This window comes from Pipistrellus kuhlii, unplaced genomic scaffold, assembly GCF_014108245.1.
Source record: "Pipistrellus kuhlii isolate mPipKuh1 unplaced genomic scaffold, mPipKuh1.p scaffold_m20_p_81, whole genome shotgun sequence".
In the NCBI taxonomy this organism is placed as follows: Eukaryota; Metazoa; Chordata; class Mammalia; order Chiroptera; family Vespertilionidae; genus Pipistrellus; species Pipistrellus kuhlii.
The window spans coordinates 162946-175333 of NW_023425586.1; the positions used below are offsets into that span (position 1 = coordinate 162946).

At 66.4% G+C, this 12388-nt stretch overlaps 2 protein-coding genes across 4 annotated transcripts in view; one reads left to right on the plus strand and one right to left on the minus strand.

Annotated features, from left to right (window-relative positions):
• SREBF2 (sterol regulatory element binding transcription factor 2) overlaps positions 1–7324 on the plus strand; it is a 62782-nt gene extending 55458 nt beyond the window's left edge. Inside the window, exon 20 of one of the 3 annotated variants that reach the window (XR_006740753.1) lies at positions 7307–7324. The gene's annotated coding sequence lies outside the window, so the exon portion shown is untranslated. Of the gene's footprint in view, positions 1–1343; positions 1363–6315; positions 6336–7306 lie in introns of those variants that run through there. The other 2 variants (XR_006740752.1, XR_006740751.1) reach the window with 2 other exon arrangements.
• Positions 7325–9227: 1903 nt separating this feature from the next.
• Positions 9228–11598, minus strand: TNFRSF13C (TNF receptor superfamily member 13C). Its single transcript, XM_036425459.2, has 3 exons — positions 11439–11598; positions 10841–11035; positions 9228–10426 (listed from the first exon to the last, which is right to left on the minus strand). The coding sequence occupies exons 1-3, from the start codon at positions 11560–11562 to the stop codon at positions 10245–10247; spliced, it is 501 nt and encodes a 166-aa protein (XP_036281352.1). The 5' UTR covers positions 11563–11598; the 3' UTR covers positions 9228–10244.
• Positions 11599–12388: the final 790 nt, after the last annotated feature.

Below are 12388 nucleotides of genomic sequence, written 5' to 3' on the forward strand. Positions count from 1 at the left end.
GCCTTCCCGCCCGGCCGGAGCGAGGGACCCAGGACCGAGCACGGCCCCCGCGCCGCCGGGCGCAGCCCGAACAGGGGGCTCGGCCCGGTCCCAGGGCCTCCCGGACGCGGGTTGGGGTCCGGGGCGCCCCGCACCCACAGCCCCGCCGTCGGAGAAGGCGAGGCCGCCGGGGACCCTCAGGCCGGCCACAGCCCGGGCCGGGCGGACCGGCGGGAGCTGGAGAATGTGACCAACCGGCAGCTCTTTGCTTCCCGCTGCCTCTGTTTCTCATCTTAACGTTAAAAACAAGCAAACAAAACGCACTTCGTGGGGGCAGATTCCTCCTGCGCCCGCTCCAAGAGGCGGGGTCAGTGTGGTGTCCACATGGCAATGGGGAGTGGGTTCAGTTGTGCCCGTGTCTCCACAAAGCACAGCCTCCCCGACCCGCAGAAGGATGAAGGAATGAATGAATGAATGGATGAATGAATGAATGAAGTGACTCTGGTCTCTGGTGTCTATAACATGCAGACTTTGGGCTCAGAGGGTCCGCTCCCCTTGGCGTCCTCTCCTCACCAGCCACCGGGATCAGCTTATAAAAAGGGAGGCGGTGGGAGAAGAGGGAGGAGGATTTACATTTTAAGGAGGATCACGGGAAGGGCTGGCGGACTAATTTCGGGTTTTATGGGCTGAGACAGGAAAGGTGATGGGATGAACACCCCCTCCAGGTGCCTGTGCCCTGGCCAATGGCCGCCTCCCCCTCCCACACCAGCACAGCCTCCTCCATGAAAACTGTTACCCAAAAGAAGATAAACGCCAAAGGGGTACAATGAAATCACCTTCATCCCATCACCAGGGACGGCTGGTGCTGACCTATGCCGCACCTCACACACCATCTCGTAACCGGCTTTTAGCCTGCCTTTGCTGTTGTTGAAGATGGTAAATCATCTGGTGCCATGTATTTGGCTCCGTTCACTTAGTTCACTTTCCGACGTCAAACTTCCCGTGTGCTCTGTTTGGAACTCCGCAGCTGTATTTGCTGATTGTCCTTTTCTACTCCTCGGGGACGTTCCTAGAAATAGACTCCGTGGCACGCTCCCCTCGGCATCAGTGCCCCCACGCGCCTGCCAAGCCGCCCCCCGCCTCACCGGGCTCCGAGGGTGGCCGCTCCCCGCCCTCCTGCTGGGCACGAGGTTTGAAGAGGCTTGTCTCACCCTAGCTGGTGTGGCTCAGTGGATAGAGCGTCGGCCTGCGAACTGAAGGGTGCCAAGTTCGATTCCAGTCAAGGGCACGTACCTTGGTAGTGGGCACATTCCCAGTGTGGGGTGTGCAGGAGGCAGCTGATCGATGATTCTCTCTCATCCATGTATCTGACTCTCTGTCCCTCTCCCTTCCTCTCTGTAAAAAAATCAATAAAATATATTTAAAAATAAAAAAATAAAGAGGCTTGTGTCTGCCTCCTGGGACTGTGGCCTCTCCTAGGTAGGGTGACTGCCAGGCCCAGAGCCCCTGTCCACTGGCCCCACAAAGAAGCAGATCCCAGTCCCCACGCCCAGGGACCGATGTCCACCTCCAGCTCCTCCACATCCTCGCTTCCCCCCAGCTCGGCTGGTTCAGTGGTCCGCCAGCAGCCAGAGGCGCCCACAGCCACAGGCCCATGCCAGGCGCCAGTGTCTCTCCATAGGACCCCCCAGCCTGGGGGGGGAGGGGGCAGCAGCTGGCTGGCTGAGACCCGGGAGATGCCAGTTATTCAGCTGACCCCCCCAGGTACCCACCCATGTGCCGGGCAAGGGGGTGTGGACATGAGCAGCCCAGCTTCCCGGCTGCCCCCGGGCCCGGGTCTCCCTCCACAGCAGAGCGCTGCCTCTGGTCTCTGCTCGCCGCCCCCCACGCCTGTGTCACCGAGAGTCGCCATTGATCCAGGCTTAAAATAACCCCGGGCATCTGCAGCGAGCCCGCGGGCGGGCGGGAGCTCTCTGAGCCGGAAGGGCACCTGCCCCGCCCCCCAGCTGCAGCTGCGTGTGCGGGGCCCGCGTGCTCCTGGGTGCGAGTGTGCGGGGTCCGTGTGCTCCTGGGTGTGAGGGTGCGGGGTCCACGTGCTCCTGGGTGTGAGTGTGCGGGGTCCGTGTGCTCCTGGGTGTGAGTGTGCGGTCCGTGTGCTCCTGGGTGTGAGTGTGCGAGGTCTGTGTGCTCCTGGGTGTGAATGTGCGGGGTCTGTGTGCTCCTGAGTGTGAGTGTGTGGGTTCTGTGTGCTCCTGGGTGTGAGTGTGCGGTCCGTGTGCTCCTGGGTGCGAGTGTGCGGGGTCTGTGTGCTCCTGGGTGCGAGTGTGCGGGGTCTGTGTGCTCCTGGGTGTGAGTGTGCGGTCTGTGTGCTCCTGGGTGTGAGTGTGTGGGGCCCGTGTGCTCCTGGGTGCGAGGGTGCGGGGTCTGTGTGCTCCTGGGTGTGAGTGTGCGGTCTGTGTGCTCACAGGTGTGAGTGAGTGTGCCTGTCCAGGGCCAGAATGACTACGGTGGCCTTCCCTGCACCAGGCATGTGTGTACACGTGTGTGTTCGTGTGGACGTACCTGCAAAAGCATGTTCTTTCCTCGCTGCTGAGCCCTCACTCGGTGCCCGGCTGTGGCTATGCCTGGCTCAGGGAGAGCCTCCTGCCCCTCAGTGTCCCCACTTTAGATGGGGGGCCGGTCTGGGCAGCCCTGGCCCGGGGAGACCCAGAGGGAGGTGACCGCTGTGCCCGCACAGAGCCGGGACGGCTGGGGTCTGCCAGGGGAGCCAGACCTGCCTGCCAGCCGGGTCAGTGGAAACAGAGAAGCTGGAGGCCCTGGCCCAGCAGTGCTCCCACCCCGACAGCACACCCCCCGCCGGCCAACACTGACCCGCCTGAGGCCCCCCACGCCGGCACGGCCCACACCTGCCCACGGTCTCCCCGCGATGCCCCCACCCCTCACCGGAGAGTTCTGAGCCTTTCTGAGCCGATAACACCCACTGCGATCCCTGCCCTAACGGCCATTCGGCCTCCTGGGCCTCCGTGTTCTCTCAGCCAGACGGGCTGCCGGCACCGGGCACAGGGTGCGGGAGAGGCGCAGACACAGGCCGCCCATGGGCCTGACAGCCGGTGAGAGCCGGTGAGAGCCGGTGAGAGCCGGTGAGAGCTGGTGACAGCCGCGAGGGGCCACCACGGCCCAAAGCCCGGCTCCGGGCGCTGGGCTCCCATGTCCCGGCTGGCAGAGGCAGCGGCAGGCAGAGGCCCGGACTGGTGCGGGCAGAGGGGTGCAGGGCTGGGGGGGCTGAGGGGTGCAGGGCTGGGGGGGGCAGATGGGTGCAGGGCTGGAGGGCAGATGGGTGCAGGGCTGGGGGGACAGATGGGTGCAGGGCTGGGGGGGCAGAGGGGTGCAGGGCTGGCTGCTGGCAGAGGGGTGCAGGGCTGGCTGTGGGCAGAGGTGTGCAGGGCTGGCTGCTGGCAGAGGGGTGCAGGGCTGGGGGGCAGAGGGGTGCAGGGCTGGGGGGGCAGAGGGGTGCAGGGCTGGGGGGCAGATGGGTGCAGGGCTGGGGGGGCAGAGGGGTGCAGGGCTTGGGGGGCAGATGGGTGCAGGGCTGGGGGGGCAGAGGGGTGCAGGGCTGGGGGGAAAGATGGGGGCAGGGCTGGCTGCTGGCAGAGGGGTGCAGGGCTGAGGGGGCAGGTGGGTGCAGGGCCGGAGGGGGCTGGCGGGAGGGCCCCGCGCTCTTTGTCTCCCGGAGGGAGAGGAGAGGCAGCCGGTGACTCAGGCTCCAGCTGCGGGTGGGAGGAGGGGTGCGGGCTCGGGGCCGGAGCGAGGGGGGCCTGGGAGCTGCGGCTCAGGCTCCGTCCCCATCCCCCGAGCGCCCGCTCCCCGCTCCCCCGGCGGCTGCAGACCCACATGACCGCCTGCTGGGCGCCCACCGGCCTCCCGCGGCCCCAAAAGCGGGCGCCACCGGCCAGGGCGGGGCAGGTGCGGCGCGGGCCGGGCTGGGCCCCACCGCGTCCGTCCGACCGCCCGCCCGCGGGTCCCCGGACACAGCTGCGAGGTCCGCTCCGCGCCCCCAAAGCCGGAGCCTCCTGCGCCCCCCAAACACCGCGCCCCGCACCCGGGCCTCGGCGCGTGGGGACCGGGAGCCGCTGGACGCGGAGCGGGTTTGGGGGGTCCGGTGGGCGCGTTCCGGGGGGCCCCACCCCCTTTTCCTCCGCCCCCTCCGCCCCAGCCCCCCGCTCCGCGGGTCCGGGCTCGGGGTCCCTGAGCCCCGCGCCCCTGACCCTGTGGGAGCCCAGGCCGCGCCGGCGGTTGGCAGCCGGGGTGCCGCCAGGCTGACCGCGGAACCCGCAGGGCGCTTTCGCCGGAACCTTCCCTGAGAGTCCGGAGGGAAGGCCGGGCTGCCTGCTCCTCCCCGCACCCTGACCCTAGGCCACCCCCCACCCCCCACCCCTGGTCCTGGGCCCCGCCCCCCCCCGCCCCCACCCCTACCCCTTACCCCCCACCCCCTCTTACCCGCCCTGGTCCTGGGCCACCTCCCCCACCCCCACCCCCCACCTCCATCCCCCACCCACCACCCCTGGCCCTGGGCCACCCCCCCACCCCCCACCTCCATCCCCCACCCCCCACCACCCCTGGCCCTGGGCCACCTCCCCCACCCCCCACCACCCCTGGTCCTGGGCCACCCCCCACCCCCCCCCTCCGTCCCCCCCCCCCCCCCGCCCCTGGTCCTGGGCCGCCCTCCGGGCCGGACGGGCAGCTGAGGGGGGAGGGGGAGCAGATGGGAGCGGAGTCAGAGCTCAGCCTGGGGCCGGAGCGGCTCCGCAGAGCCATCGGAGCGCATCCCCTAGCGGCCGGCCTCCGCGGGGCTGGAGGGGCGCTGGGGTTCCCCGCCCACCCCTCCCGCTTCTCCCCTGCCCCTGCTCGCTCCCCCTCCTGCAGCCCTTAGCACACAGTCCCCGGGACAGAATCCCTGAACCTCCTCAGGACTCAGGGCCTCCGCCTCCTCTGCAGCCTCCCTGCAGGCCGGACTGCCACCCCCCACCCCCCCCCCACCCCCCGGACACTCCCGGCCCCTGGGGGTCGCCCTGCGCTGTCCCTGCGCCCGGCCTGGCCTCTCCCATCAGACTGGGACCCAGTGCAAGGCCGGGGCTGGCCTCCCGGCACCCCAGCGTGGCCCAGGCACAAGCCGGGTGCCGGGATCAGTGTGATCATGGACAGTGAGTGCGGGCGGTCCCTGCTGAGCCCGGAGCCCCCACCAGCTCTGAGGAGCCATCGGCAGAGGGGCTGCTGGAGGCGGGGGCTCTGGGCAGCGAGTGCCCGTCCCTGGGAAGGAAGGAGGTGGAGGCACGCCTCGGTGTCACATGACCTCTTTAATTTTTGAAAAACAATTTTTTAATTGATTCCAGAGAGAGAGAGAGAAACGAATCATTGGTCAGCTGCCTCCTGCACACCCCACACTGGGATGGAGCCCACCACTGGGCCTATGGCCGGACTGGGAATCCACTGGGAATGGGACGGTGACCTCCCGGTTAATCAGCCCATGCTCAGCCGCCGAACCCCTTTCATCCCCAGCAGCTGGGGCCCAGCTCCGTGTCGAAGCCGGGAAATGGCCGGAGAGATGGCACCCGCTTCTAGAGGTGGGGCCTGCGGGGCCTCCTGTGAGGCAGAGGGAGGTAAGGGGCCGGTCCTCCTCCCTGGCCCGCCAGCTGGGCCTCCCGCCCCCACCCGGCCAGGCTGCGCAGGAAGTGAAAGGTGCCTGCAGGAAGCCCAGGAGGAACCGAGACTTCAGCCCATCAGCCACCCCGCCCCGCCCCTCCTTCGGGAGAAACTGGCCGGACCAGGGGGACTAGGGGGAGGGCTTCCCCGGTCCCCACCCCAACAAGCAGCTCTTCCAGTCTCTTTGGATGCCTCTCCCTGCAGGAGACCAGCTGCGGAGGACAGCTTTGAAGGGTGAGGAAATGAGTAGGACCGGGGTCAGTCCCTGACGCAGGGCCCCTGTGTCCATGGCTTCCGGATGGGGCGGGGCCGGGACCCACGCCTGGGTCTAGCCCAGCTCCACCCCTGCTCATTGAATCTCGGGCCGGGTCCCTGACCTCCTCGGCCTCTCTTTTCCTGTCAGCAAAACGTGCCATATAACCGGTCCCCATTTGCAGAAAAGCAATTCAACCAACAGGAGCCGTTAAAAAGGTCAAGGCCTTGTCTGGCCAGTGTTGCTCAATGGTTAAACATCAACCAGTGAACCAGGAGGCCTTGGTCCGATTCCTGGTCAGGACACATGCCCAGGGTTCAGGCTCAATCCCCAGTAGGGGGTGTGCAGGAGGCAGTCAATCTACGATTCTCTCATCATTGATGTCTCTATCCCTCTCTCCCCCTTCCTCTCTCTGAAATCAATAAAAACATATTTAAAAATAAATAAATAGGAAGGTCGAGGCCTCTGGTTGCAACAACTCTTCTGGGACACAGAGACGTAGGCCAAGATTTATCTACAAGAAGGTGCTACTGCCCAGCTGGTTTGGCTCAGTGGGTAGAGCATAAAGGGTCCCAGGTTTGATTCCAGTCAAGGGCACTGTGGGGGCCCTGACCAGAGTACGCCGGAGGTTCAAGGCCGACTCGCCGTTCCTACGCGTATGGGCAAGGACACAGCAGTATTGCCAGAGGCCCCTTGTGCCCTGCGCATGCGCGGGGCAATGACTCAGCAGTCGCACACCTTTATGTCACCTGCTGATGGTAATGTGGCACTGGTGGCACTGACTGGCAGGAGGACTCTTGAGTGTGTGTGTGTGTGTGTGTGTGTGTGTCTGGTGTTTCTGTGTGTGTGTTTCTCTGTGTGTGTGTTTCTGTGTGTGCGTGTGTGTGTGTGTGTGTGTGTGGACAAGGTGCCACTGACAGTTGTGGCTGCTTTGTTCCTAATAAAGCATGTCCCACCCACCTATTGTCACTCGTGTGCTCTTCCAATTTCCTGCACCCGGAGGGGAGGGGTCAGGTCGGCTGCAGAACTTGTCCCAGCAGGCTCCTACCTCATCTGCAGGTTCCATTCCTGGCCCTGGTAGGGCCGTGTGTGGGAGGCAACCAATCTACGTGTCTCTCTCACATCGATGTTTCTCTCCCTCTCCCTTCCACTCTCCAAAAAAAATCAGTGGAAAAATATCCTCAGGTGAGGATTAACAAAACAAAGCAGGCATGCCGAAACCGGTTTGGCTCAGTGGTAGAGCATCGGTCTGCGGGCTGAAAGGTCCCAGGTTCGATTCCGGTCAAGGGCATGTACCTGGGTTGCGGGCACATCCCCAGTAGGGGGTGTGCAAGAGGCAGCTGGTCGATGTTTCTCTCTCATCAATGTTTCTAGCTCTCTCTCTCCCTTCCTCTCTGTAAAAAATCAATAAAAAAATATTTAAACAACAACAACAACAAAAAACAAAGCAGGCGCTACTGCCTCCGTTACAATCTCAGTGGTCTCCCCTGAGCCGTGGGAGAGTGGGTCCGAGACCCCCAGGGGATGCCAACGACAGTGCTGAACCCCACATGTACCATGCTTTTCCCTATAACACATTCCTGTAATAAACTTTAGTGTATAAAGCAGGCCCAGGAGGAGATTGGCACAATAACCCATAACAGCACAGTGATAACCACGCTCTGTAATGACAGTTGTGTGGCGTGGGCTTCTCTCCTCAGGCGTCTTCTCGGTCTGTGGCTCATGCTTTCTGGCCCAATGCGCCGCCCTCGGCCAGAACCTGTTTTCCGTTCAAGCCTCTCACTCACAAACGTAAGGTCCTTTCCATCCTGACCCAGCACTCACCACCCCCTGTGCTGCAGCTTGGGCAGTCTGAGGCGCAACAGCAAAACCAGCACCAATTCCTGTGGCCCCTTCACGATTTCACGGGGAGAAGATGTGTTCTCACTGTAAGGTGACCGGGCGTCCCGCTTTTTAACTATTTGTTCCTCGTCCCGCGGCGTTTTAAAAAAGTCCCGATTTTTGGCAAAAATCGGGAGGTCTGGTCACCTTAACTTTGTGGCTTCTGTTTGGTTCTATGAATTGCTGGCACCACCACTCTGGTGTTGGGGGGATGACTAAGTAGAATAAGGGGGACTCAGCACCAGCACCGCGAGGCCAAGGTGGCCAGGTGGCCAAGAGGCTGGGGGGGGATCGTGGATGGCGCGGAGTCTGGCCGGAGGGGGATCCACGGCCGGGCAGGTGGGAGCAGGGCGGCACTCAGGACAGCGCGCAATTTAAAACCCACAGACGGTTTCGTTTGGGAATCCTCCGTTTAATGTCCTGGCCCTCGGTCACCAGAAAGGGAGCTGCGGAAGAGGGGGAACATGTGGAACCGAATGCTGCAGCGCCAGCTTCTCCACGTTCGTAAGTTTTCATCTTGTGGATGAAGCGCTCAAAGAGGAGACTCCTGTGTGACAGCCCAGACGTGACCGCGCGTGTGCGGGACGATTGCAGTGAGGCAGACCCACCACGTGGCCCGGTGCTGCTGGATGAGGGGCCTTTTCTCTGCAGACTCCATCCCGGCTCGCTGTCTCAAACTTCCCAAAGCGGCCGCAGAATGCATGCCTTGATTTTTAAAATTTAAAACATCTGCTAGAAGCAAACACAGCCTCCCCCACCCCTCCAGCAGGTGCTGCAATAAAGACCAAATGAGGGCATCTTCCAAGGCTCCTTAGAAAGCAGTGCCGAGGACAGAGGGTCAGAGACTCGAGGCCCTGGGGGGGAGGGGGTCCCTCTGGGGGTGGGGCGAGGCTCACTGCCTCCTTGGCCACCCCTCCCCTGGCCTCTGCTGCCGGTTCGTCCCTAGTTAACTCCCCTTCTGTTATTTGCTGGATGACAATGCTGGCAAGTCTTCTCCTTCTCTGGGTCTCAGTTTCCTCATCTGTAAAATGGGCGGGGGGGGGGGTGCGTGGAGGAGGGAATGAGGATTCGCCAAGGTTCCAGTCCTCCACTGAGGGTCACGGGCCAAAGAGAACTTTGTGTCCGGCCCCCAGTTTTCTGAAAAGGAAACTGAGACTGGAGAGGAAGCGGCACATCGGCCAGAGGCTCAGCCAGGACTCGGCGGGGCAGAGCTTTGCATGTCTAGGCCCCAGAGGCGTTTCAACCACTTGTTTCCCCTCCAGGCGGCGGCCGGGCTCCGGTGGAAAAGGGGCTGGGGGAGGGGTGGCCTGAGACAGCTCAGAAGGAGGAGCGTGCATGAGGGCCGTGGAGGGCCTGCCCCTCACCCTCCTGCCTACTGTGTCACCCGACCATTCCTCCCCCCCCCCGCCCCCGCCACCTGGCCCCGTGGAGGGAGGGCATCTGAGCTGTGGGGGGAGGGAGCGGCTGGGAAGAGACTTAGACGTGAGTGTCCAGGTCCTGGGGGGAAACTGGCTGGTGATGGCTCCTGAGCTGGGAGAGGATGGGGATCTGCCGGGCAGTTCTGATGTCCGGTGGGGAAGAGGGGAGCATCAGTACACGGGACAGCGGTGGCCAAGGCCCCACAGGGGACAAAACGGCCCCCAGACCCCATCTCCCGACTCCCAGCGCAGTGCTCCTTTTGAGACGCTGAGCTGTAAGCAGGTCCAAGGCCGCCTCCCAGGAGGAGTCCCGGTCAGGAGAGCTGAGCCCACGCAGGAGGCTGGCAAGACAGGCTGAGGGAGCACCGCACCTCAGTCAGAGGAGCAGTCCCACTGGGAAGTGGGTGGGCCCAGGGGCTGGGCCTAGGACTTGGGGAGGGCAGGCCACAGGCCTGTGACGAAGCCTCCTGCAGGCCCTGGGCCCGGGCCGGCTGAGTGAGCTCTGCCCGCACCTCCAGTGAGCGTGAAGCCAGCCCCGGAGGGGGGAGGCGGCGCCAGGGGGAGCCAGGGCCTTGGAAGCCGCCCCGGAGTGGCAATGCCCAGGGTGCCAGGTGCCGAGCGTCCGCGCAATCCAGGCTGTTCCGAGGAGCCACCTTGTGTTAAATCCCGAAGGAGCCCTCTCGGGCCTCGGGCAGCCACGTCCGGGTAGAAGCGGGCAGCTGAGGGTGAGAGCTAAAGACGTTCCAAACCAGCTCCGGGCCCTTCTGGACGCGCTCGCGTGGCGGGGCTCCCCGCTCAGTGCTCCTGTCACAGCGCCCGGCTCCTCGGCACAGCCTGCGAGGCCCCAGCACGATGGGCGTCCGTCCCACACGCCAGTGTCTGCGGCTCTGCGGGCTCGGCCCGGAGCGGCCTGGTTCCAGGAAGGGGCAGGTGGACGGGGCGAAGAGCCGATCGACCTCCAGCCCCTCAGCCGATGGCCCCGGGAGGCCAGGGCCCTCCTGCCCCGCCCATGGCTACTGCTGCTCAGGCCCGGCCGTCTTCGTGGTCACCAGCTCGGTGGAGCCCAGCTCCGTGGCGGGCACGGGGACGCTGTGGGCCGGGGGCATGGTGGCTGGGTCTTCCCCGGGGGCAGGCCAGACGGGCCCGGGGGCATCCAGGGGCCCGGAAGAGAGGACGATGACGGTGTCCAGGGGCTCTGAGGGGGAGGGGGCGCAGGGTCAGGGATGGTCCGGCCTCCCAGCCTTCGGGGCTCCCTGAGGCCAGCCCTCCCACAGGGAAGTGCTGGAGGCTCCCTGGGGTGACGTGAGGGCCCGCAGGACAGGAAGTGCTGAGAGGGAGCCAAGTGGGGGTGCTGCCAGGAGAGAGGAAGTGTGGCAGCCAGTGTGCCCACCCGGAGAGACCAGGCCAGACCCCTACCCTGGGCTCCCGGCCGGGACTCCTCACGGGGGGCTGGTAGCCACCGCGGTCCCCCCCAATCTCCCCCTTCTCCCCACCCCTCGGCTCGGCCTGAGACCCTCCGAGCAGCTTCTCCCCTTTTGTCCCCTCCCCAGCCCTCCCCACTCGCCCCCCTCGGGCCGGGCAGCGCCCCCGGGCCTCACGCAGAACCTACCGTCGTCCAGCGCGGTGTCCGGGGCCTCGGGGGGCGCGGGCCGCCGCAGCCGCCGCCAGCCCAGCGCGGCCGCCAGCACCAGGGCCAGCGCCAGGCCCAGCAGCGCGGGGGCGCCCAGCAGCAGCGCCCCGGGCCCCGCGCCCGCCTCCCGCGGCCACACCGCCGTCCCCGCCGCCGCGCTGCTCGGCTCGGCCGCTAGAGGGGGGGGCGGGGAGCGGGGCAGCAGGCGGGGGTCGGGGGGCGAGGCTGGACCGGGGGAGGGGGGGGGGGGAGAGGAGGAGAGGGAGGGGAAGGGTGCACGGAGAGGGGGAGAGGGGGAGAGGGGTGCACAGAGAGGGGTGGCGGGGCGCACGGAGAGGGGTGGCGGGGCGCACGGAGAGGGGTGGCGGGGCGCACAGAGAGGGAGAGGACGGTAAGGGCCACGCGGGACGCTGGTCCCCACCCAGGCCCGGCCCAGGACCCCAATTCGCCCCCCTCGGTCCTGGGACGCGGGGTGCTGTGCCAGGGGTTACCCCTCTCCCCGCTCCCTTCCCCCTCTGCCCCCGGCCCCTGCCCCCTCCCGGTCCCCCCAGGCCCCGCGAGCAGCCGTCGCGCCTACCCGGGGGCTCCGGCGTGCGGAGGAGGCTGCAGGCCACGCACACGCGCACCAGCGGGTCGAAGCACTCGGGCTGCGGGCACCGCGAGGGCGGCCCGCTGCGGCCCCGCCGGCCCCGCGCCCCCATGCTGCCCCGCCGGCGCCCGGCTGGCACTGAGGCCGCGCCCGGAGGAAAGGGGGGGGAAAGGGGGACCCAATCACCGCCGGCCCCGCCCTCCCGCCGCTGGGTGGGACCTCTCGCCCCGGGCCGGGCCGGGCCCTGCACCCCAGGCCCTGCTGCCTGCGGTTCCTCCATCCAAGCACCCAACCATCACCCGTGGGTGCCCGCTGGCGGGGCCAGGGCCCAGGGACCGGGCTGGGCAGCGGAGGAAGGGCTGCAGCCAGGACAGACTCTGGGCGGCCCCCTCTGTCCTGCTCCCAAGCTGGTGGCCACAGGCAACCTCCTGCAGCCGCTGCCCACCCTCCTCCTCTGGGGACCCTCCGCCTTCCCCGCACAGCTGCTCAGGTCATCAGTCCCCCCGGGGCGCACTGGCTGTGCCCCAGGGGAGGCCCACACTGCCCGCCGCCTGCCGCAGCGCTGCTGACACCACCACGAGGGTGCAGGGCTATGGAGATGGGGGGGGGCTGGATGGAGGGGCGGGGGCAGGATGGAGGGGGTCTGACACAAGGGGCCTGGGGTGCAAAGGCCTCAAGGCCCGAACACGCAGGCCAGGGAGTGCTCGGGAGGCTGGCCTGGGCCTGGACGTCTGGCCGGAAGGCTGAGGAACTGCCAGGGCTTCAAGCAGGGAATGTCACATTGTCTGCTGGCAAGGAACCCAGCACAGGGGGCACGGGGGCACGGGGCACGGGGGGGCATGGGGCACGGGGGCACGGGGCACGGGGGAGCACGGGGGACACGGGGGCATGGGGGGCATGGGGGGCACAGGGGCACGGGGGGCACGGGGCATGGGGAG